Genomic DNA, 26,481 nt, shown 5'->3' on the forward strand with positions numbered 1-26,481 from the left:
CGCATAGTCTCTGACATCTCCTGGATAAAATGAAAAATTCCTAGAGATGAGGGTATCTCTAGGACAGAGAAGACCAGTCTCTTCTGGTATGAAAACAAGCATCATAATAACTGCCATGCATGAAAGACCCAGACATCGCCAGCCACTGTGCCAGGTGCTTTACATATATCACATATGTTCCGACAGTTCTATAAGATGAGGCTTATCAAACCCACTTGGCAGACAAAGAACTTGCAGTATTCTCCGGACTGGTAAAGTGACAGAACCGGGAGTACGGCCCGGTCTGAATTCCTCCAGAGCCCATACTGTTCCACTCCTCCCAGCCTGAGGCAGCCCTTCTGTCTCTTAATCCATTTCTCCTCTCACTGCTCCGTGACGTCTCTCAGGCAATAAGAAAGAGGAACTTGTAGCCAAAATATTAAAAGCAGGCCTAAAGAAGGAAGGTAAACATGAGAATCAGACACCATTTGGGGATTGTCTGTGGGCTTCGTTTACCTAGGATCCTCCTGCCCCTCGCCCCAGGCTTCCCTGAGAGCTGATTGCCCCAGTCCCGGCACGGGGGTCCAGTCCCAGCACTTTGTGGCATCACAGCGCCCTGCCCCTGGGTCTTCCCCAGTGTGCCCTTGTGTCCAGACTGGAAGCTGACCTGCTGGCCAGCTCTTCTCTGCATCTTCCTCTGGAGGCTGCACTCAGCTCCCGGAGGAACGGACAGCCCATATGCCCTGCCCTCCCCTGACTCGGAGCATCCCGACTCCCCGCAGATCCCGTTCGTCACCGTGGACCCCTGGGACAGCAGCTGCTCTTTCCATGTATCTGTTCACTTCAGACAGTGACGTTTACACACCTCCTCATCTCCACTGGGTGCCTCCACCACATTCTCAGTGTTTGCAAGCCTGCTGGTGACGAGACTCTGATTTGGTATGGACTCTACAGGGCCTTGACTTATAACCCCAAGGCTAGGGAGGCCTTGTTTGAAACAACGTGATATTTGCAGTAGGATTTTAATGAAGTGTCTTCTTTGAATCTGGCCACTGAATCCATACACTGATGAGTGAACTTAATTAAGGGGTCCCAAACCAAAGCCTTCTTCCTAAGTGGTAAAGGAGGAGGGACCAAGGAAGTCACTGTGTAAACAAACATCTGCTGAGGCTGAATTCCTAAAAACCCATCTTGGAGTCCTTCTTGGAGGTGGAAAATGGTTCTTTGTCAGACATGCTAGCTTTGAATAAGAAGGAAAAGTAATTCACCATCCTCCCAGTAATCCTTGTCTGTATCGGTCCCAGGGGAGATGCTGTTTGTTCAATATGCTTAATGGCACCTGTTCGGGTGTTCAGGTATGTTCAGTCAGGTGGTGGGTGGCTATGATTTTGACCATGCAACCAAAAGTTAGGAGAAAATTCCCAGCCTACTGAGATTACACAGGTTATTGCAACTGGCAATGCGGAAAGGTACTGGTGAAAGCCCTCTCTGCTGAGATGTACAGGGTACTTTTGGAAATTAGATGGAATCCTGTATTTGAAAACATGTCTTACATAGTATGCACAAGAAAAACTTGGTGAATTTCAAGGTAAATTTGGCCTTCTCAGAAACTCCTCCAACTAACTAAGAGGGTTGTTGTCATAAGCAATTGCAGTAGTTGCTCTTTATTGAGCACACACTATACACCAGTTTATGGGAGACTGCAAACCTCATCCACATCCTGTCTTGCTCTCCTTGGGTTCCTGGGGAGACTATATTCCCAGTCCACTTGTAATTAGGAAGGGTCACCTCCAGACCAAGGCACGAGGGAGTCAGTACGGCACCTCTGTGCTTTCTCTTCCATTCAGCAGCAAACAGAGAGAGCCCGTGTTGAGGTGTGGAGCCACGTGACGTACATAGCCGGGATCTCGGAGTCATCTGTGAGAGGTGAGCCTCTGCCAACCTTCATCAGGTTTTATGTGCACAAGAAACAGACTTCTGTTGTGTTAAGTCATTCAGATATCGGGTTTTCTCTGTTGCATCAGTTAGCAGTTACTTAATCCGAGTGATACACAACTACTATTTCTACTCTTAGGCTCATTTAAATGTTTTAATGACAGAGCTAATCATAGCATATATATTCTTCTTATAAAAACTTCTTACACACATAAATCACAAACTCCTCCCTTACAACATTGCTCGAAAATTCAGCCCCCTTTTCAAAAGTAACCACAATTAACTGTCTAAAGCTGATTTGAGGCTTCTTTGTACATAGATGTGCTACAAAAATATGTTGAATTTTTAACACACAGGGGCCACAGTGTACATATTGTTCTGTGACTTGCTCTTGTAACTTAATGGAAGTGAATGCAAGATCTTTCTGTGACAGCACGTATAAGACCCACCTCACTTTTTAAAACTGTCATCACCATTAGAAAAGGTCCCAGCCAGCCCTCTGGTGCTAAGCTACAGCGTGAAGTAGAGCCCCTCAGCCAACCTGTAGATCTGTGAGAACAAACAGTTGTTGTGTTAGGATGCTACGTTTTGTGGCTCTTCATTGGGCAGTGGAAGTTTACTAATAAGTACATTAAGGGCTAGCAGTTCATATTTTAATTTTTTATGTTCTTTGTCTTCCACAGGGAGCACATACTATTCCTAAAAATATTTTTAAGGTTAAGAAAAATAAACTTCAAAAGGCATGGGAAATTCTAATTACAGATGTTAGGGAAGCCTTTAAAATGGGAAAAATAAGCAAATAATTTACAAAAGAAGAGTGAAGTGACGCATGATTATTTCTCCTACAGAATGAAAACAAAAAGATTACTTATAGACTATTCTCTCTCCAGATGGTGGATTGATAAAGAGAATTTTTTTTTAAAACATCTTTATTGGGGTATAATTGCTTTACAATGGTGTGCTAGTTTCTGCTCTATAACAAAGTGAATTAGTTACACATATACATATGTTCCCATATCTCTTCCCTCTTGCGTCTTGCTCCCTCCCACCCTCCCTATCCCACCCCTCCAGGGGGTCACAAAGCACCGAGCTGATGTCCCTGTGCTATGGGGCTGCTTCCCACTAGCTATCTACCTTACGTTTGTTAGTGTATATATGTCCATGTCTCTCTCTCGCTTTGTCACAGCTCACCCTTCCCCCTCCCCATATCCTCAAGTCCGTTCTCTAGTAGGTCTGTGTCTTTATTCCTGTCTTACCGCTAGGTTCTTCATGACATTTTTTTTTTCTTAAATTCCATATATATGTGTTAGCATACGGTATTTGTCTTTCTCTTTCTGACTTACTTCACTCCGTATGACAGACTCTGGGTCTATCCACCTCATTACAAATAGCTCAATTTCGTTTCTTTTTATGGCTGAGTAATATTCCATTGTATATATGTGCCACATCTTCTTTATCCATTCATCCGATGATGGACACTTAGGTTGTTTCCATCTCCGGGCTATTGTAAATAGAGCTGCGATGAACATTTTGGTACATGACTCTTTTTGAATTATGGTTTGCTCAGGGTATATGCCCAGTAGTGGGATTGCTGGGTCATATGGTAGTTCTATTTGTAGTTTTTTAAGGAACCTCCATACTGTTCTCCATAGTGGCTGAACCAATTCACATTCCCACCGGCACTGCAAGAGGGTTCCCTTTTTTCCCCACCCTCTCCAGCATTTATTGTTTCTAGATTTTTTGATGATGGCCATTCTGACTGGTGTGAGATGATATCTCATTGTAGTTTTGATTTGCATTTCTCTAATGATTAATGATGTTGAGCATTCTTTCATGTGTTTGTTGGCAGTCTGTATATCTTCTTTGGAGAAATGTCTATTTAGGTCTTCTGCCCATTTTTGGATTGGGTTGTTTGTTTTTTTGTTATTGAGCTGCATGAGGTGCTTATTAATTTTGGAGATTAATCCTTTGTCAGTTGCTTCATTTGCAAATATTTTCTCCCATTCTGAGGGTTGTCTTTTGGTCTTATTTATGGTTTCCTTTGCTATGCAAAAGCTTTGAAGTTTCATTAGGTCCCATTTGTTTATTTTTCTTTTTATTTCCATTTCTCTAGGAGGTGGGTCAAAAACGATCTTGCTGTGATTTATGTCATAGAGTGTCCTGCCTGTGTTTTCCTCTAAGAGTTTGATAGTTTCTGACCTTACATTTAGGTCTTTAATCCATTTTGAGCTTATTTTTGTGTATGATGTTAGGGAGTGATCTAATCTCATACTTTTACATGTACCTGTCCAGTTTTCCCAGTACCACTTATTGAAGAGGCTGTTCTTTCTCCACTGTACATTCCTGCCTCCTTTATCAAAGATAAGGTGACCATATGTGTGTGGGTTTATCTCTGGGCTTTCTATCCTGTTCCATTGATCTATCTTTCTGTTTTTGTGCCAGTACCATACTGTCTTGATTACTGTAGCTTTGTAGTATAGTCTGAAGTCAGGGAGCCTGATTCCTCCAGCTCCATTTTTCTTTCTCAAGATTGCTTTGGCTATTCGGGGTCTTTTGTGTTTCCATACAAATTGCGAAATTTTTTGTTCTAGTTCTGTGAAAAATGCCAGTGGTAGTTTCATAGGGATTGCGTTGAATCTGTAGATTGCTTTGGGTAGTAGAGTCATTTTCACAATGTTGATTCTTCCAATCCAAGAACATGGTATGTCTCTCCATCTATTTGTATCATCTTTAATTTCTCTCATCAGTATCTTATGATTTTCTGCATACAGGTCTTGTGTCTCCTTAGGTAGGTTTATTCCTAGATATTTTATTCTTTTTGTTGCAGTGGTTAATGGGAGTGTTTTCTTGATTTCACTTTCAGATTTTTCATCATTAGTGTATAGGAATGCCAGAGATTTCTGTGCATTAATTTTGTATCCTGCAACTTTACCAAATTCATTGATTAGCTCTAGCAGTTTTCTGGTAGCATCTTTAGGATTCTCTATTTATAGTATCATGTCATCTGCAAACAGTGACAGTTTTTCTTCTTTTCCGATTTGGATTTCTTTTATTTCCTTTTCTTCTCTGATTGCTGTGGCTTAAACTTCCAAAACTATGTTGAATAAGAGTGGTGAGAGTGGGCAACCTTGTCTTGTTCCTGATCTTAGTGGAAATGCTTTCAGTTTTTCAGTATTGAGGATGATGTTGGCTGTGGGCTTGTCATATATGGCCTTTAATAGGTTGAGGAAAGTTCCCTCTATGCCTACTTTCTGCAGGGTTTTTATCATAAATGGGTGTTGAATTATGTCAAAAGCTTTCTCTGCATTTATTGAGATGATCATATGGTTTTTCTTCTTCAATTTGTTAATATGGTTTATCACATTGATAGATTTGTGTATATTGAAGAATCCTTGCATTCCTGGAATAAACCCCGCTTGATCATGGTGTATGAGCCTTTTAATGTGCTGTTGGATTCTGTTCGCTAGTATTTTGTTGAGGATTTTTGCATCTATGTTCATCAGTGATATTGGCCTGTAGTTTTCTTTCTTTGTGACATCCTTGTCTGGTTTTGGTATCAAGGTGATGGTGGCCTCATAGAAGGAATTTGGGAGTGTTCCTCCCTCTGCTATATTTTGAAAGAGTTTGAGAAGGATAGGTGTTAGCTCTTCTCTAAATGTTTGATAGAATTTGCCTGTGAAGTCATCTGGTCCTGGGCTTTTGTTTGTTAGAAGATTTTTAATCACAGTTTCAATTTTGGTGCTTGTGATTGGTCTGTTCATATTTTCTATTTCTTCCTCCTGGTTCAGTCTCACAAGGTTGTGCATTTCTACGAATTTGTCCATTTCTTCCAGGTTGTCCATTTTATTGGCATAGAGTTGCTTGTAGTAATCTCTCATGATCTTTTGTATTTCTGCAGTGTCAGTTGTTACTTCTCCTTTTTCATTTCTAATTCTGTTGATTTGAGTCTTCTCCCTTTTTTTCTTGATGGGTCTGGCTAATGGGTTATCTATTTTGTTTATCTTCTCAAAGAACCAGCTTTTAGTTTTATTGATCTTTGCTATTGTTTCCTTCATTTCTTTTTCATTTATTTCTGATCTGATTTTTATGGTTTGTTTCCTTCTGCTAACTTTGGGTTTTTTTGGTTCTTATTTCTCTAATTGCTTGAGGTGCAAGGTTAGTTTGTTTATTCGAGATGTTTCCTGCTTCTTAAGGTAGGCTTATATTGCGATTAACTTCCCTCTTAGAACTGCTTTGGCTGCATCCTATTGGTTTTGGGTCATCGTGTCTCCATTGTCATTTGTTTCTAGGTATTTATTTTATTTCCTCTTTGATTTCTTCAGTGATCACTTTGTTATTAAGTAGTGTATTGTTTAGCCTCCATGTGTTTGTATTTTTTACAGATCTTTTCCTGTAATTGATATCTAGTCTCATGGTGTTGTGGTCGGAAAAGATACTTGATATAATTTCAATTTTCTTAAATTTACCAAGGCTTGGTTTGTGACCCAAGATATGATCTATCCTGGAGAATGTTCCATGAGCACTTGAGAAAAATGTGTATTCTGTTGTTTTTGGATGGAGTGTCCTATAAATATCAATTAAGTCCATCTTGTTTAATGTATCATTTAAAGCTTGTGTTTCCTTATTTATTTTCATTTTGGATGATCTGTCCATTGGTGAAAGTGGGGTGTTAAAGTCCCCTACTATGAATATGTTACTTTCGATATCCCCTTTTATGGCTGTTAGTATTTGCCTTATGTATTGAGGTGCTCCTTTGTTGGGTGCATAAATATTTACAATTGTTATATCTTCTTCTTGGATCGATCCCTTGATCATTATGTAGTGTCCTTCTTTGTCTCTTCTAATAGTCTTTATTTTAAAGTCTATTTTGTCTGATATGAGAATTGCTTCTCCAGCTTTCTTTTGGTTTCCATTTGCATGGAATATCTTTTTCCATCCCCTTACTTTCAGTCTGTATGTGTCTCTAGGTCTGAAGTGGGTCTCTTGTAGACAGCATATATAAGGGTCTTGTTTTTGTATCCATTCAGCCAATCTGTGTCTTTTGGTGGGAGCATTTAGTCCATTTACATTTAAGGTAATTATCGATATGTATGTTCCTATTCCCATTTTCTTAATTGTTTTGGGTTTGTTATTGTAGGTCTTTTCCTTGTCTTGTGTTTCTTGCCTAGAGAAGTTCCTTTAGCATTTGAGGTAAAGCTGGTTTGGTGGTGCTGAACTCTCTCAGCTTTTGCTCGTCTGTAAAGGTTTTAATTTCTCCATCAAATCTGAATGAGATCCTTGCTGGGTAGAGTAATCTTGGTTGCAGGTTCTTCTCCTTCATCACTTTCAGTATGTCCTGCCACTCCCTTCTGGCTTGCAGAGTTTCTGCTGAGAGATCAGCTGTTAACCTTATGGGGATTCCCTTGTGTGTTATTTGTTGTTTTTCCCTTGCTGCTTTTAATATGCTTTCTTTGTATTTAATTTTTGACAGTTTGATTAATATGTGTCTTGGCGTATTTCTCCTTGGATTTATCCTGTATGGGACTCTCTGTGCTTCCTGGACTTGATTAACTATTTCCTTTCCCATATTAGGGAAGTTTTCAACTATAATCTCTTCAAATATTTTCTCCGTCCCATTCTTTTTCTCTTCTTCTTCTGGAACCCCTATAATTCGAATGTTGGTGCGTTTAATGTTGTCTGAGAGGTCTCTGAGACTGTCCTTAGTTCTTTTCATTCTTTTTTCTTTTTTCTGCTCTGTAGTAGTTATTTCCACTATTTTATCTTCCAGGTCACTTATCCGTCCTTCTGCCTCAGTTATTCTGCTATTGATCCCATCTAGAGTCTTTTTCATTTCATTTATTGTGTTGTTCATCATTGTTTGTTTCATCTTTAGTTCTTCTAGGTCCTTGTTAAATGTTTCTTGCATTTTGTCTATTCTGTTTCCAAGATTTTGGATCATCTTTACTATCATTATTCTGAATTCTTTTTCAGGTAGACTGCCTATTTCCTCTTCATTTGTTAGGTCTGGTGGGTTTTTATCTTCCTCCTTCATCTGCCGTGTGTTTTTCTGTCTTCTCATTTTGCTTATCTTACTGTGTTTGGGGTCTCCTTTTTGCAGGCTGCAGGTTCATAGTTCCCGTTGTTTTTGATGTCTGTCCCCAGTGGCTAAGATTGGTTCAGTGGGTTGTGTAGGCTTCCTAGTGGAGGGGACTAGTGCCTGTGTTGTGGTGGATGAGGCTGGATCTTGTCTCTCTAGTGGGCAGGTCCACGTCTGGTGGTGTGTTTTGGGGTGTCTGTGGACTTATTATGATTTTAGGCAGCCTCTCTGCTAATGGGTGGGGTTGTGTTCCTGTCTTGCTAGTTGTTTGGCATAGGATGTCCAGCACTGTAGCTTGCTGGTCGTTGAGTGAAGCTGGGTGGTGGTGTTGAGATGGAGATCTCTGGGAGATTTTTGCCGTTTGATATTATGTGGAGCCTGGAGGTCTCTTGTGGACCAGTGTCCTGAAGTTGGCTCTCCCACCTCAGAGGCACAGCACTGACTCCTGGCTGCAGCACCAAGAGCCTTTCATCCACACGGCTCAGAATAAAAGGGAGAAAAAGAAGAGAGAGAATTAGTAGAAGTAAGAAGAAAGAAAGAAAGAAAGAAAGAAAGGAGGGATGGAGGGAGGGAGGGAGGAAAGGAAGGAAGGAAGAAAGAAGAAAAGGAAAGAAGGAAAGAATGGAGGGAGGGAAGGAGAGAGCAAGGAAGGAAGGAAGGAGGGAAGGAAGGAAAAAAGAAAGAAGATACAGTAGAATAAAATAAAGTAAAATATAATAAAGTTATTAAATTAAAAAATAATTATTTAGAAAAAGAAAGGGACGGACAGAAGCCTAGGACAAATGGTGAAAGCAAAGATATACAGGCAAAATCTCACACAAAAGCATACACATACACACCAAAAGAGGAAAAGAGGAAAAAATAATAAATTTTGCTCTCAAAGTCCACCTCCTCAATTTGGGATGATTCGTTGTCTATTCATGTATTCCACAGATGCAGGGTACATCAAGTTGATTGTGGAGCTTTAATCCGCTGCTTCTGAGGCTGCTGGGAGAGATTTCCCTTTCTCTTCTTTGTTCCCACAGCTCCCAGGTGCTCAGCTTTGGATTTGGCCCCGCCTCTGTGTGTAGGTCGCCGGAGGGCATCTGTTCTTCCCTCAGACAGGATGGGGTTTAAGGAGCAGCTGCTTAGGGGGCTCTGGCTCACTCAGGCCGGGGGGAGGGAGGGGTACGGAGTGCTGGGCGAGCCTGTGGCGGCAGAGGCCGGCATGACGTTGCACCAGCCTAAGGCGCGCCGTGCGTTCTCCCGGGGAAGTTGTCCCTGGATTATGGGACCCTGGCAGTGGTGGGCTGCACAGGCTCCCGGGAGGGGAGGTGTGGAGAGTGAGTTGTGCTTGCAGACAGGCTTCTTGGTGGCAGCAGCAGCAGCCTTAGCGTCTCATGCCCATCTCTGGGGTCCGCGCTGTTAGCCTGTCTCTGGAGCTCCTTTAAGCAGTGCTCTTAATCCCCTCTCCTCGCGCACCAGGAAACAAAGAGGCAAGAAAAAGTCTCTTGCCTCTTCAGCAGCTCCAGACTTTTTCCCGTACTCCCTCCGGGCTAGCCGTGGTGCACTAGCCCCCTTCAGGCTGTGTTCACGCAGCCAACCCCAGTCCTCTCCCAGGGATCCGACCTCCGAAGCTCGAGCCTCAGCTCCCAGCCCCTGCCCACCCTGGTGCGTAAGGCTCTCGGCCTGGTGAGTGGTCGGTACCGATCCTCTGTGCGGGAATCTCTCCGCTTTGCCCTCCGCACCGCTCTTGCTGTGCTCTCCTCCGCGGCTCCGAAGCTTCCCCCTCCGCTCCCCGCAGTCTCCGCTCGCGAAGGGGCTTCCTAGTGTGTGGAATCCTTTCCTCCTTCACAGCTCCCTCCCACTGGTGCAGGTCCCGTCCCTATTCTTTTGTCTCTGTTTATTGCTTTTTTCTTTTGCCCTACCCAGGTACGTGGGGAGTTTCTTGCCTTTTGGGAGGTCTGAGGTCTTCTGCCAGCATTCAGTAGGTGTTCTGTAGGAGCTGTTCCACATGTAGATGTATTTCTGATGTATTTGTGGGGCAGAGGGTGATCTCCACCTCTTACTCTTCCGCCATCTTGAAGATCTGTCCAGTAGTAGATTTTTATAGAAAGACTTTAAGCCATCAATGTCCAGAGGCCTATCTCATGCTGAGGTTGGCCATCCTTAATGCAGTAGGAGACGGCTTATCAAACTGTGGTCTTGTACCAGGACTCACCACTACCGAGGCACACTGTAGGTGCAGTGGCGACGCGGAGCTGCTCACTCCCTACCCGCCACCTAGTTTCTGCTGCACCTGCCCATTTTTTTAACCAGGTTATTAGTTTATTTTGATTTGTATGAGTTCCTTATATATTTTGCATATTAACCCTATATCAGTTAGATGGTTCACAAGTATTTTTCCCATTCTGTAGGCTGTCTCTTCACTATGTTGACTGTTTCTTTTGCTCAACAGAAGGTTTTTAGTTTGATGCAATCTTGTCTATTTTTTACTTTTGTTGTATGTGCTTTTGAAGTCTAATCCAAAAAATTCTTCCCAAGACCGAATATGTGATGTTACATGGCAAAGGAGTTTTACATAGTTGTACATAGTGTGGATAATCCTTTGTATGTGTTGCTGAATTCAATTTGATAATGTTTGGTAGAGTTTTGCATATATATTCATAAAGGACATTAGTCTGTAGTTTTATTTTCTTGAATGTCTTTACTTTTTACATTAGCCTAAAACTGGTATGGAAGGATTTGGAAAGTGTTCCCTTTAATTTTTGGAGTAGTTTTTGTAGAATTGGTGCTAATTCTTTAAATGTTCAGTAAAATTCATCAAAGCCATCTGGTTCTGGACTTCTCTTTGTCAGAAGTTTAAAAATTCCTACTTTAATCTCTTGTTATCCTAGGCTATTCAGATTTTCTGTTTCTTCTAGAACCATTTTCAGAAGTTTGTGTCTTTCTGAGGGTTTGTCCATGTCATATAGGTTATCTAATTGGTTGGCATATGATTGTTCATTGTATTCTTTCATACTCCTTTTTATTGATGTAGAGTTGGTAAAGATGTCCTCTCTTTTATTCCTGATTTTAAGAAATTGAGTTTTTGTTGTTGTTGTTGTTGGCTAGGTTTGTCTAGCTCAAGTTTTTTTTCAATATCATTAATCATTTCAAAGACATACTTTCAGGTTTGTTGATTTTCTCTGTTGTTTTCTATTCTCTATTTCATGTATTACATGACAAAGGCCTTTGTCTTTTTTAATATAGGTGCTTACTGCTATAAATTTACTTCTAATCAGTGCTTTTGCTGCATTCCATAAGTTTTGGTATGTTGAGTTTTAGTTTTTCTTCATCTCAAAGTATTTTCTAATTTCCTTTGAGACTTCTTCTTTGACCCATTAGTTGCTTAGGAGTGTATTGTTTAATTTCCACATACTTGTGAGTTTCCTACATTCCCTTGTCTTTATTTGTTCTTTTAAACAATTTCTGTACTTTATTGATATGCTCCATTTTGTGAGATGTTGTTCTCATGTTTCCTTTAAGTCTTTAGACATGTTTTTCTTCAGTCCTTTGAACATATTTATAGTACTGTACTTACTGTCTTTGTTTAATAGGTCCAACAGTTGTTTTTCCTCAGGGACAGTTTCTGTTTATTGCCTCTCTCTTGTGTGTTGGCCGTAACTTCCTAGTTCTTTGAGTGTCCAGTAAGTTTTTGTTGAAAACTGGGCATTTTAAATAATATAATTTGAGAACTCTGGAAATCAGATCTCCCATAGGATTTTTGCTCTTTGTTGTTGTTGTTTTATTTGTTTAGTGTCTTTCTAGACTAATTCTGAAAAGGTTGTTTTCTTTGCTGTGTGCAGACTATCAAGTGTTTCTCAATTAATTTAGTGGTCAGCTATTGATTGGGCAGAGACTCCCTTAAATTCCTTGATTCCATATGTCTCACAGCCTTTGCTGAGTACCTCTGTATAAATGTGTTGAGTGGGCCATGACTTCAGTGTTCTACCAGGTAGTTTACAACTCTTTCTGGCTTCAGGTCCTCCTTGTCCCGAGTCCCAAAGTCAGCCAGAGGTGACAGATTAGATCTTTCTCAAATCTTTCCTGGGGATATACACTCTCTTGCACGTGTGTGTGGCAATCTAGATTGCCAGGAATATGTCAGAGCTTTTCTAATACCCTCTGAACATTTTTGGCTTTGTTTGTTTATTCTCTTATTTCTTATTAGCCTTAAATGCTAATGCTATCTCAGGTTGCTGTGATGTTCAACAGTTGCAGCTGATTCTTTTTCAAGGGGAGGGTGGCAAAACCCTAGGGAGAGAGTTGTTCACACAGAGTGAGCTCTGAATCAGGTCAGTTAAAGCCATGCTCTCAAACTAGGCTTTTCAGCTAGCTTTCAGACAGAACACATATGAGCACTTCTCTGGGGATGGGGTTTTCGGAGAGTTTTAAACCCATTCTCCCTCGATGGCTGCTAGGCTAATCATTTTCACAGTTACCATAGTTGCAAGGCTGTTGTTTTTCAAGGAGAGCACGAATTTGGAATAAGAGGATGTGATTACAGTAGGTAAAAATGCCACAAAGCCTGTTCTTTGTTTAGAATTCAGCCATTTAAAAAAAATAAATACTCTTTGGACTTTTGCAGTATTTTAGGTAATTTTCAAATATCCGGGAAGTTGATTTTGACAATTTTCCTAGTGTTCTCTTTCTGTTTGTGGATGAGTAACTATTTGGAGGTCTTTAATCTGCCGTTCTGGAAGTGCTTCAGTACCATTAATCTTAATTTTTTCTTAGATAATTTTCCAGTAATGTGTATCTTGAAGGTTTGTCAATTCTGTATATGATATTTCTAAAGACTTTCATATCACCATGATAAATAAGCTTTCCTTAAAGTTTTATAAGCAATATTTTTTGATTTGCTTTTTATTTTGTCCTAACAGTACAATAGTTTTTCTTAATCCATTTGGGCTGCTGTAAGAAAATACCATAGACTGCACAATTTATAAACAACAGAAATTTATTTCTAACAGTTCTGGAGGCTGGACGTCCCAGATTGGGGTGCCAGCATGGTCAGGTGTGGGCCCTCTTCCTGGTCACAGACTTCTTGTGGTATCCTCCCATGGTGGAAGGGGCTAGGGAGATCTGTGGACCCTCTTTAACAAGGGCTCGGATCTCCTAATTCTATCCTATAGGGCAATGGTCCCCAACCTTTTTGGCACCAGGGACCGGTTTCGTGGAAGATAATTTTTCCACGGATCAGGGTGGGGAGGATGGTTTCGGGATGATTCAAGTGCATTACACTCATTGTGCACTTTATTTCTATTATTATTATGTTGTAATATATAATGAAATAATTATACAACTCATCATAATGCAGAATCAGTGGGAGCCCTGAGCTTGTTTTTACTTGCCACTCACTGATAGGGTTTTGATATGAGTCTGCAAGCAATTAATTTATTATGGTCTCTGTGCAGTGAAACCTCTCTGCTAATGATAATCTGTATCTGCAGCCGCTCCCCAGTGCTAGCATCACTGCCTCAGCTCCACCTCAGATCATCAGGCATTAGATTCTCATAAGAAGCCTGCAACTTAGATCCTTCGCATGCGCAGTTTACTGTAGAATTCGGGCTCCTATGAGAATCTAATGCCGCTGCTGATCTGACAGGAGGTGGAGTTCAGGCGGTAATGCGAGTGATGAGGAACAGCTGTAAATACAGATGAAGCTTCGCTTGCTTGCCCGCCGCTCACTTCCTGCTGTGCGGCCCGGTTCCTAACAGGCTATGGACCGGACTGGGACTGGTACTGGTCTGTGGCCCAGGGGTTGGGGACCCCTGCCATAGGGCATTAACATACGAGTTTTTAACATGAGTTTCAGGGACTTCCCTGGCAGTCCAGTGGTTGAGACTCCACAGTTCCACTTCAGGGGGTGCGGGTTCAATCCCTTGTTGAGGAGCTAAGATCCCGTGTGCCGTGCGGTGTGGCAAAAAAAAAGGCAAAAAACAAAATATGAGTTTTAGGTGTTCACAAACATTCAGCCTATAGCAATTGGTCACTTTTCTTCTTTTTTCAGAATGTGGCATGTTTATTCATTCCACATCAAGTTGGAGTCTTTAAAGTGAAGCAATTTATAGAGATTATTGGCTCAGTGACAGATGAAAATTTGCAGTCTTCGTCCCTGAAGCCTTTCCATCAGATACGTTTATATTTCAGTAGTGTCTGCAAACCTTCCACCAAGAAAGTTGTGATGAAAATTAATCCTGGTATGCTATTGGGGGTGCTTACCATTTATTTATCTATTTTTGGTTAATACAAGATTATCTTAACATACTAATGCTTAGCTGTATATATCAAATGTGGTCTAATCTAATGGTTCTCAACTTCTACGTGCATCTAGGCCTGTTAAAACATATCACTGTCCTATGTCCCAGCGTTGATTATTAAGTAGGTCTTTGTTGGAGCCCAAAGATTTGTATTTCTAACATGTTTCCAGTAGATGCTGATGCTGCCATTTTGAGGATCTAACTTTGACTAGCACTGGTTTAGTGATCTATAAAATTTATTAAATATTTTAATGGTTTTTATATTTTATTCTTTTACTTCTTTGTTTGAGTCTATATTGTAAACTGGTTTTGACCATTCCGTGGATTTTCTGGTTGCTGCTGTTTCAACTAATTCTCAGTTATCTCTTATACATTGATTGACCCATATGAAATTGCTGATATTCAACTCTCTTTAACGTATAAAAATTTCAGTTTCATGTGTGCCAACCCAGTCCTTCAAGTTACCATGTTTTAGTTTTTTTGCATGCATTTTTATTACTTATGCATGCATTATTTTGCTAAATTGTTTTATGTAGATCCATTTATTAAATGAATTATTCATATTTTCTGAATTTGCTTAGGGATTTAGCTTTAAGTTGGAACCAGTGGTCTAGTGTAGTAATTAATTCATGGAAATTTAAAAAAAACATATTTACACTTAATATTCAATTCTCTAAAAGGTATATCCCCTTTGATCAGTAATCCTGTGGGACAGTTTGTGGTGAAAGACTTGGCAAAATACAAGGACCATGTACTTGTCGCAATGCTTCAATCAACCACGAACCACATTCACAATCATAACACAAGTAAGGAGTTAATAAAGGATGCTCTGATAGCCTTTCCCAATGACCGAGCTGCAAGTATCTGGTCTGGAGAAGAGCATAAACATTTCAGGTAATGTACTATATTAAATACCTGAAATTTTGTAAGATACAATAACCAGCATGACATGCAGAGATCTTATCAGATCCTGCTGTAACAAATTAGTGATGGTAATAATAATAATAGCAAAATTTAATTTTCTCTCTTTTTTTTTTTTCTTTTACATCAGAGGAGTGGTTGCTGAATGCTATCATCTAACCTCTCATCTCTATTGCGTACTTGCCAGGACTTGTGAATGGTTTACCAGATGATTCTTAAAATATGCTGTTAACAAGTAGAGAAGAAGAATAGAAATAATCACTTTTGGAAATGTATACAGTCCTCAGAGTAGTCATGTTCATTAATTATGGCTGAGAGCCTGAATTTATCTAAGATTAAAAATTTTAAACTGTGATAAACAAGTTGTTCTCGTCTTCATTGTCATTATCTTCATCCCTATGCTATCATCTTTGTTCAGTCCCCTCAAAGTCACATTTTCAATAACCTTTACCAAAGTGAACTAAAACCTCCCCAATTATAAGGACTATGAGTGATAGTAAGCCTCAATTTAAAAATTACCCCATTTTCAAAGAAATTACTACCATGTCAATGCTTAGTGAGAATAAACCCAGTCAACCTGACATCTTTATTTGGGCCATTAGCTCAGGAATGGTTTTTATACATTTGAGGATGAACTGGGTTTCTTTTCTGCCTGCTTGTTTAACTGTCTAAACTTGACCATGTCCCTGGGCTTTCTCTACTTGTCTCTTTACCTTTGGTGAGTCTTCAAGTTCACTTACTTTTATAGTCATTTTCTTAAAATACCATTTGATTTTTTAGTCTATAATTGTTTTATTATCCACAATTGGAAAATTCTGGGTTTTTATATAGTCTATTTTATGATTTTATTTTACAGATTCCATCAACAGCAGTCTTTATCTCTCTTTTTTTACTTGACAAGTACCATAAAACACACACGCATAAAAATTATGCAGACTCCATTTTAAATAATTATACAGTATAAAAAAGAAAACTCATCCCACCCTGCAGAGGTAGCTGCTGGAAATAATTTTTAAATGTATCATTTTCAATTATTTCTTATGCTTATACAAATATATCTATATAGAGATATAATGTGTTAATTTAACATTAACATTTTGTTCCTGTCTAAGTATTAATCAGATGATCTCAAAATGCCAGGAGTTTTTTGAAGAAGGCTAACGTAAGCATCCCATGGCCATAATTATTTTTCTCAATTTACTCTTTTCCATGCTAATAGAAATACAAAATTTAGTCCAGTTATTTTCTGGCTAGCAAATAGTAATGAACATTTAAGTAATGAAATTATATAGTGTATTAAGTTGTTGTAATTATAATTGCTGTTTTATTTTTTAATGCTTTTTACCTTTTCAATTTTTGAGAAGAAAATAAGGTAAGAATTTTTGTCTAGTTTTATTTAATGCAGTATATGTCTTGTGTTCAGAATAGTGTGTTATATTAAGCATTCAGTAAAAATTTTTTTAATAAATAAGTGAGGAAAAATGCTTTATTTACATAGTAATTTTTGTTGTCTGTACTTTGCACATTTAAAAAAAATCACCTACTCAAAGTTGCAGAGGTATTTCTTAAAGTTTATTCTTTAAGGAGCTGATAAGCATTTAGATATGTTAGTAAGCAGCTCTGTGTCACTTTAGGCACCTCCTGTACTACTTCTTTTTAAGTCCCTCCTTTTCTCCTTGTTACAGAGAGAGGGACTTCAGATATAGGAATTATTTCTAGGTTCTAAAGGTGGTTAAGGATCCCAGAGCCTGAAGGGAGATTTAAATATATCAACAACTATCTGAGTAACAAAGCATTTGTTTCTCTCTTATTGCCTCACTCTCTTAAAGTCTTTAACTCAGTTCAAGCTGTATTACTGTTACCACTGAGGAATTATCAAAAACAGGAAGAAATATTAGATATTAGATTAAATTTCATTTGACTGTATATGACTACTAGGTTTATACTTAGGAGTTAATTATTAAGGGTGAGAATCTCAATGATTAATAAAATTTGCTGAAGACTGAGGTAGCCTAAGGCCAAAAGATGTGAATAATTGTACTTTTTGTTTTTATGGAAAATATGTGGTAGGTGAAAGGAAGTGCATGCACCAGTTGAGTGAATGTGAGATGTAGAGTAGTTTGCAGTTCTTCTTTGGATTTTTTTTATCTGTATAGATTTATTGCTGATGGTTATTTCATAAGCTCTGAGATATTAAGAAAGCATGATTTAACAAAAGGATTTATTATTCTATATATTCTTTCATGATTTTGATCACAGTGATCTAAAAGTAATTAACTATTAGTTCCATCTGTAATCTGTAATTAACTATTAGTTCCATCTGTAATCTAGAACTGCCCAAATTGCCTACTTGACTAATACTCCCCAAGAGTGGGTTTAGGGTAGGTCCTACTTCTTCCCAGTGACCTTAGGGATTTCCTGTGATTAGGTTAAGAAGAAAATTAGATGTCATTCTATTTCTACATGTAATAATGTCTTGGTATATAAAAGGACTAGAATCTGTCCTGTTCACCGTTCTGTGCCCAACTCCTGGCATAGGAGGCACTCAGTAAATACTGATTGAATAAATGCATATATATATACACCTAAATATTAACATGTGTTGCTCATATTGTAGGACTATTTTCACAAAGATTCCAAGATATAACTATGTGGATCCTGATTTTGCATATACTAAATTTGAAAAAATAGAAAAGAAAGCACATGAAAAGCATTATGCAGGATACATTAAATATTTAAGAAATGTGCGCCTGCAGAAAGAAGAACAGAGGTAAAGTTCACTTCCTCAAACAGTATGAAACAGAGCATGGTGCCTGTAGAGCCAGAATTTTTTTCTCTACTCTTTAGGTTCTTTTTAGTGATTTAAATGACTTTTCATGTATGAAAATAGCAAAACATTGAACTACTTTAACTGCATTTATTTCCTTCTTTACTTCTGATTTGGGAATGTCTTGGGTGGGCTTCCCCAGAAGCAGATTCTGAGACAGGAATTCCAGCACATGTGATTTTTGGAGAATGTTCTTTTGGGAGAAACCTGCACAATATGAGGAAAGCAGGAGAGGGCAGAAGAGAGAACTCAGAAATAATGTGTTTCAAATAAAGTTTACTCTCAGCCTGATACCTAGGGTCTTTTGAGCATAAATTATACCATGAGCATAAATTAAACACCTTGAGGAGGTGTTTGAGAATGGGGTCCCTTAACAGATGGCAATTTTATGCAGATTAGTGCTTCCGTCTGCTTCAGTGGATCTGAGTGGGTCAGTAACAGCATGTACTATGGGGAATATTTGGATTTACTGATGTATTTTCTAAAAGACCTAGCCTCAGTTAATTACTATTATGATTTCACTAGGAAACACATGTACTCATATAATGATACAGACATAGGATTACAGCCAGCATCGGGTCTAAAGTCACCCACATTCTCAGAAGCGGAAATAGAAGAGTTATCTTCAGCACAGCATTGGATCCAGTGTAACCAATTGCTAAGTACCAGAAATATAGCATCCACGGAGACAAAGTCTTTGAGAAGAAAGGCATGTGCAATATTTTACATTTTATTATACCATGAGAATTCTTAAAATACCTTTTGCTAATATTGAACAATTAATTTTGGAATAATGTGATTTCTCACAGGTTCTCAAAGGACTTAAATCAGACCCATCCTCACCCCATGAAAAACATGATTGCAGCTTAATCTTGACACCAAAGCAAATTCATCAAGTAATTGTTGGTAAGAATCTATAAAAACCTAATGAACAATTTTTTAACAGATTTATTGAAGTATAATTTATATTACATAAAATTCACCAGGTCAAAGCATGAAAATCAATGAATTTCAGTGAATTTACAGGTTTATGCAACTGTCATCACAATTCAGTTTTACAGTGCTGCCATCACCCTCATGTCTATATACAAGTTACTCCCAATTCCCAGCCCTAGCCCCAGGCAACCATTAATTAGCTTTCTATCTGTATAGATTTGCCTATTCTGAACATTTCATGTAAAAGAAATCATAATATGTGGTTTCCCTTATATTGTTTCTTTAGCTTAGCATAATGTTGGTAAGGTTCATCCTTGTGGTAGTAGGTATAAATATTTTGTTCCTTTTTGTATCTAAATAGTATCTCATTTTATTAGGAATACCACATTTTGTTTATCCATTTACCAGTTGATGGACATTGAGCTATTTCCAGTTTGAGGCTATTGTGAATATTGCTGCTATAAACACTCACATATAATTCTTCGAGTGAACATATGTTTTTATTTCTTTTGGTTAGATTCCTAGGAGTAGAATTGCTGAGTCATATGGTAAGTTTGTGTCTAACTTTTAAAGAAATTGCCAAAAATTTTCCACAGTGACTGCACCAAGTTACAATCCCTCCAACAGTGTATGAGGGTTACAGTTTCTCCACATTTTCACCAGCAATTATTATTTTCTGTCTTTTTGATTACAGCCATCCTAGCGGGTGCAAAATGTTCTCTCATTGTGATTTTTATTTGCATTTCCTTTTTGACTAAGGTGTTGAATATATTTTCATGCATTTACTTAGAGGTACAACTATTTAAATTGTATATCTTGGAGAAATGTCTTTGCCCAATTTTTAATTTGAATATTTACCTTCTTATTACAGAGTTGTAGGAATTGTTTATGTATTCTGAGTACAAGTTTTTTTTATCAGATATATGATTTCCAAATATTTTCCCTAAGTCTGTGGCTTTTTTTTTCTTTTCATATTCTTAATAATGTTGTTTAAAGCACAGAATTTTTTAATTTAAATGAAATCGAATTTACTAAATTTTTTACTTTTATAGATCATGCTTTTGATATCATGCCCAACAATCTTTAGCTAGCTCAAGGTCACAAATATTTTCTCCTATTTTCTTTTAAACAGTTTATATTTTTAGGTCTTATGTTTAGGACTACAGTTCCTTTTTTTTTTTTTTTTTGTGGTACGCGGACCTCTCACTGTTGTGGCCTCTCCTGTTGCAGAGCTCTGGACGTGTAGGCTCAGCGGCCATGGCTCACGGGCCCAGCCGCTTCGCGGCATGTGGGATCCTCCCGGACCGGGGCACGAACCCGTGTCCCCTGCATTGGCAGGTGGACTCTCAACCACTGAGCCACCAGGGAAGCCCCTACAATTCCTTTTTATGTTTTAAAAATTTTTGTTTATGGTATGAGTTGAGTCTAAATTCATATTATAACATATGGATATTCAATGGTCCTAGCACCATTTGTTGAAAATACTATCATTTCTCATTGAATTGCCTTGACACCTTTGTCGAAAATCAAATGACCAAATGTGTCAGGGTTTGTTTCTGGATTCTTAATTCTGTTCCATTGATATGTATTTCTATCCCAATGACAATTCTATACTGTCGATAAGTAGCTTTATGGTAAGTTTTGAAATCAGTAAGTGCAAGTCCTCCAAATTTGCTCTTCTTTTTCAGGATTGCTTTGGTTATTCTAGGTATAAATAGGATCTTATTAGACCCACTTTGTCTGTCTTGTTCTTGTATCTCTGTCTTAATATTTCTGGCTCACCTCTGTATTGCTTGCCTCAACCAGTACTGAAACCTCATAATTCATGGGACATTGAGGCAGAGTACTCAGGAAGTTCTTGCCTCAGTAGTGGAGAATAATTATTACTATTTAGAGCACGGCTCTGGACCCGGGTAACATTCATAAAAGAAAGATCTGGAAGGACCAGTCTGTTTTGAGGTAACTTCCTTCCAGAGCAGAGCTCAAGAATATTATAGGAATATGAAAAAATATCCAGTACCTAATGAGGTAAAATTTACTATATTGACATCCAAACAAAGATTACAATACATAAGAAGCAGGAAAATACAACCCATAATAAAGAGAATTATTAATCAGTTAAATCTGATTAATACTGATACATAGGTTAGAATTATCAGACAACGACACTAAAACAGTTATTGTACCTGTATTCCATTTATTCAAAAGGTTATGCAGAGCAATTATACTCCAATAAAGATGTAGAAAAAAAAAAAGTTATGCAGAGACATAGAAGATATGCAAAAACGATCCATATAATCTACAGATTCACCACAGTTCCAACCAAAATCCCATCAGGATCTTTTGTAGAAATTGACAGGCTCATTTTAAAATTCATGTGGAAATGCAATGTAATTAGAATAGTCAAAACAGTTTTGAAAAAGGAAAAACATGTTGGAGATAAAACACTGCTTGATTTCAAGATTTATTATAAAGCTATAGTAAACCAAACCGTATGTTATTGGCATAAATATAGAACAATGAAACATAAGTAAGGTTCAGAAATAGACCTATATATATTGGACAAATGAATTTTGACAAAGGTAAAAGGCAGTGAGGTTCAAAAAGGTGCAGAAAGCGTAGTCTTTTCAATAAGTAATGCTACAGACCTACTAGAGAATGGACTTGAGGATATGGGGAGGGGGAAGGGCAAGCTGTGACAGAGTGAGAGAGTGGCATGGACATATATACACTACTAAATGTAAAATAGATAGCTAGTGGGAAGCAGCCGCGTAGCACAGGGAGATCAGGTAGGTGGTTTGTGACCACCTAGGGGGTGGGATAGGAAGGGTGGGAGGGAGGGAGATGCAAGAGGGAAGAGATATGGGAACATATATATATGTATAACTGATTCACTTTGTTATAAAGCAGAAACTAACACACCATTGTAATGCAATTATACTCCAATAAAGACGTTAAAAACAAAAACAAAAACAAAAAGCAAAAAAAAGAATGTGACCATGTACAAAAATTAACTCAATATGGATCAAAGATCTAAACTTAAGAGCTAAAACTATAAAACTCTTGGAAGAAAACAGGTGAAATTTTTCATGGCATTGGGTTTGGCAATGATTTCTTGGATATGATACCAAAAGCATAGGCAACAAAGGAAAAAATAAACCAGATTTCATCAAAATGAAAAACTTTTTTGTGCATCAAAGCACACAATCAATAGAGTGAAAAGACAACCTTCGTAATATGAAAAAATATTTGCAAATAGTATATTTGATAAGTGATTAATATCCAGGATGTATAAAGAACTCCTACAACTCAACAACAAGAAACACAATTAAAAATGCACAAAACTTGAATAGACATTTCTCCCAAGAAGACATAAAAATGCTCTGTAAGCACATGAAAAGATGCTCAATATCATTAGTCATTAGTGAAATGCAAATCAAAACCACAATGAGATACCACGTCACCTGTGTTAGTATGGCTGTGATTAAAAAAAAAAAAAAAAAAAAGTAGTGCTAGTTACATCATGTGCCAAAACTAAATCAAAATAGATCATAAGCCATGTGCTTCCTTCCTTATAGAAGATATAATGACAAATAAGCACATGGAAAGATGCACAACATTGTTCATTGTAAGGGAAACACAAAATAACACCACAATGAGATACTGCTATAAATCTATTAGAATGGCTGAAAAACTTACCATTTCAATTATTGCTGAAGATGTGAGGAAACTGGGACTCTTGTACACTGCTAGTGGGAATATGAAGTTATACAACCACTTTAAAGCAGTTTGGCAGTTTCTTAAACATTTAAACACACATGTACCATATTACCCATCCATTATACTCCTAGATATTTATCCAAAAGAAATGAGGGCATATTTTCAAACAAATACTTGTTCGCAAATGTTTTAGCATCCTTAATTTTAACAGGCCATACCTGGGAAGAATCGAAGTGTTAACAGGTGATACATAAACATTCACCTATAATAGACTACTACTTAGTAATATAAAGGAATGGACTGTTGACACACGAAACATCTTAAATGGATCTCTAGAGAGTTTGCTGAGTGAAAGAAATCAGAGAAAAACCATACCTGCTATATTATTCCACTCATATTAAAGTCTAGAAAATGCAAACTGATTTATAATGACATAAAGCAGATGAGTGTTTGTCTGGAAAGGGGGAATACAGAGGATTGTGGTAGGGAGAAACTATAAAGGGGCCAAGTATATTTTTTGGAGTGATGGATGTTCACTCTCTTCATTGTGGTGATCGTTTCAGGTATTTCACCTGTATTTAGGTGTATACATATGTCAATGCTTATGAAATTCTGTACTTTAAACATGTACAGTTTGCTGTATACCAGTTAAAATTAAATTAAGCTGTTAAAAAAGCAGGATAAGACATAATTAAGATTGTTATGATATAAAAACTTCTGGCATTTAAAGGGGAAAACTTAAAAGTTAAACAGTGAGTCATGGGAAGTTACCAATTTCTGTAAGTTCTGGATAAGTGAACATAAATGCATTTATGGGAGTGGAGAGGGTGTAGGAGTATGCAAATTCATGTACTGAGTTATAATTAGTGCTAATAATTTTGTCATGAAATTTTCCATATAATCACAATATGTATTGAATTTTGGCCAATCACCTCAAATTATGGACATTTAGATAAAAAGCTCTGTTAATAATTTCTGATATATAGTAACTATTTTAAGTACTATTTTTAACGAATTAATCGATCAGCATATAGTATGAAAACTTAAATAAGTCAATGAACACGTTTGTCAACATTAAGCTTAGTAACTCTTCATTTTTTCAGGGCTCTCTGTCCTTAACTTTGGTGATGTTTGTGTGAACTCAACAAATACTCGTCTATTACATGTTATTAATATGCTACCTATTCATATTTTGATCCAGTTAGATGTCAATTTGCAAGAACTTCGGAAGACCAACCAATTTTCATATGTGATTCCACCTACAGCTAGTACTTCTGTTTCAATGATATTTGAATCTCCCACCATTGGAAAATTTTGGAAGTAAGATTTATTTTCAAATTTCTGTTTGCTAGAATCAAAATGTCGTTTTGTATATTTACCCCAATTATTGTAGTATATATTATGTTTGGTCCCCAAACATAGAAACTATATGTGCAGCAATATGTAGATTTGTAGATTCATATTTCAATGGTAGTCTGATTACCTTTCATAATTATTTTGATATTGTTTACTAAGAATTGTTGATGTCAATCAATAATATATACATTTTACATGTAACTGAATTCTACCATTCAGTTAAGAGGTGTTAGTTAAATTTGGATGCCTTTGCTGTGTTACAGGTCTTTCACCTGTCAGTGAACAATATGCCTGGTGGGCACATCCTAGTGATGGCAGTTGTCTTGCCAGTAAAACTTGAGCTATCTGCTAATGAGCTAGTACTGAGACCACAAGACTTCTTGGTGAAAACATGTTTTAGGGGGATGGTTAGGTTGTATAATCATCAGAATTATTTTGTCAAATTTGAATGGCAACTGATAAATACAGGAAAAGGGATGGCATTTTCCATTTGTCCAGCTAAAGGTAATAGTTTATTCTGTTGTTTGATTTAGACATTCATTTATTCATGTATTCAGGCATTAATCATATCTGGAGTGTGTACTGTATAATGGTGATAAGAATGTAGAAGTAAATCACAAATGGTCTTGGGACAATGGGACATTCCTTCCCTCCTTCCTTCCCTATGTCCTTCCCTTCCTCTCCCCCTCCCTCCCTCTTTATCTCTAACTTAGAGATAGTCTTCATTTGAGATCTAAGTAGACTATACTTCAGGTCACAGAGGAGTCCTGGTTCATTGAATTCTTGCCTTAGGTGCTTTTCCTGTGAATATCAGTCATTTCCAAATCGTGACTTCTATATAACTCTACCAGTGTTGGTACCAGGGAGTGTTATAAACAAGCTCGAGTATTAATTTAAGTTCACTTAATTTTAGTGCAGATATAGGTGGAGATGTTGACAAACTTAACAAGTGGAAGTGGAGGACTGTCCCTTTATTATGGCTGGAGATCATTGATATAACCATATTTAATCGTTTTATTAATCTGGATAGATTTAGCACAATCCCAGATTATAATTTATTAAGCATTTGAGGTATACTTCTATCAATATTTAGCAGATTCATTTGACCAAGCTCTTTTTTGTTGTTGTTGTTATTAATACTGAAAATACTGGGTCCCGCCCCAAACTAGAAAGAAGTGGAGTAAATGATCAGAGAAGAAAAAGAAAATATTTCTGCAGATTTCAGAGATTCTAGATAAACCTTCTCCAGTTTTTTTGAACAGGAGGTATCAGTTGTAGTTACATTATCTGCATTCCAGCTATAGGTTCTGATCAAGCACGTGATATGACACTAAGGGTGTCAGAAAAGCACAGTGCACAGGTACTTTTCCTTGTATTTCTGCATCCTAGCCAGTGTTGAGTGGCTGGGCTTCCCCCTTGTGGCTGCCATGGAAATGCTGTGAAAATGCTTCATTTGTCAAAAGTGGAATTACAATGTTATAAACTTCTCATGGTTTTTAGTACTCTATTTTTACAGGGAGATTTTAGGATTTACTTTTCTTTGGGTTGCTCATAACACCTCTTACATTTTTTTAAATCAAAGCAAAAAACACAAAGACATTTAATTCCGAATATAGTGTTAATATGAATACCATTAGCCTTTAAGTACATTTTTTTTTTTTTTTTTGCGGTATGCGGGCCTCTCACTGTTGTGGCCTTTCCCGCTGCGGAGCACAGGCTCCGGATGCGCAGGCTCAGCGGCCGTGGCTCACGGGCCCAGCTGCTCCGCGGCACGTGGGATCCCCCTGAACCGGGGCATGAACCCATGACCCCTGCATTGGCAGGCGGACTCTCAACCACTGCGCCACCAGGGAAGCCCATCCTTTAAGTACTTTTAATTTTTTTTAGAACACAAATGATACAATACTTGAATCTATTTGATATAGCATCGAGGAAAGTATGCATAATTTATATTATATACCTAGATTTCTCTAATGTCATTTTCCTTCTGCTGCTCAGAATATTCATATAATAATTACTCACTTTTGTTTTTGCCTCTTTGTATAAATCTTTTTCTTTTAACATCTTTGTTGGAGTATAATTGCTTTACAATGGTGTGTTAGTTTCTGCTTTATAACAAAGTGAATCAGCTATACATATACATATATCCCCACATCTCCTCCCTGTTGCGTCTCCCTCCCACCCTCCCTATCCCACCCCTCTAGGTGGTCACAAAGTATGGAGCTGATCTCCCTGTGCTATGTGGCTGCTTCCCACTAGCTATCTATTTTACATTTGGTAGTGTATATATATGTCAATGCTACTCTCTCACTTCGTCCCAGCTTACCCTTCCCCCTCCCCAAGCCCTCAAGTCCATTCTCTACGTCTGCGTCTTTATTTCTGTCCTCCCCTTAGGTTCTTCAGAACCATTTTTATTTTATTTTTCTTAGATTCCTTATACATGTGTT

The 26,481-nt window shown here is 37.9% G+C and overlaps 1 protein-coding gene across 1 annotated transcript in view; it reads left to right on the forward strand.

The window, feature by feature from the left end:
- CFAP47 (cilia and flagella associated protein 47) overlaps positions 1–26,481 on the forward strand; it is a 541,109-nt gene that overhangs the window by 101,032 nt on the left and 413,596 nt on the right. Inside the window, 8 exon segments of the mRNA XM_049704952.1 lie at positions 14,025–14,214; positions 14,955–15,168; positions 17,813–17,965; positions 18,548–18,731; positions 18,832–18,928; positions 23,782–23,998; positions 24,298–24,305; positions 24,308–24,538. Of these exon segments, the coding sequence (XP_049560909.1) occupies positions 14,025–14,214; positions 14,955–15,168; positions 17,813–17,965; positions 18,548–18,731; positions 18,832–18,928; positions 23,782–23,998; positions 24,298–24,305; positions 24,308–24,538 (1,294 nt within the window).

The sequence above is a fragment of the Orcinus orca genome, chromosome X (assembly GCF_937001465.1).
Source record: "Orcinus orca chromosome X, mOrcOrc1.1, whole genome shotgun sequence".
Taxonomy (NCBI): domain Eukaryota; kingdom Metazoa; phylum Chordata; class Mammalia; order Artiodactyla; family Delphinidae; genus Orcinus; species Orcinus orca.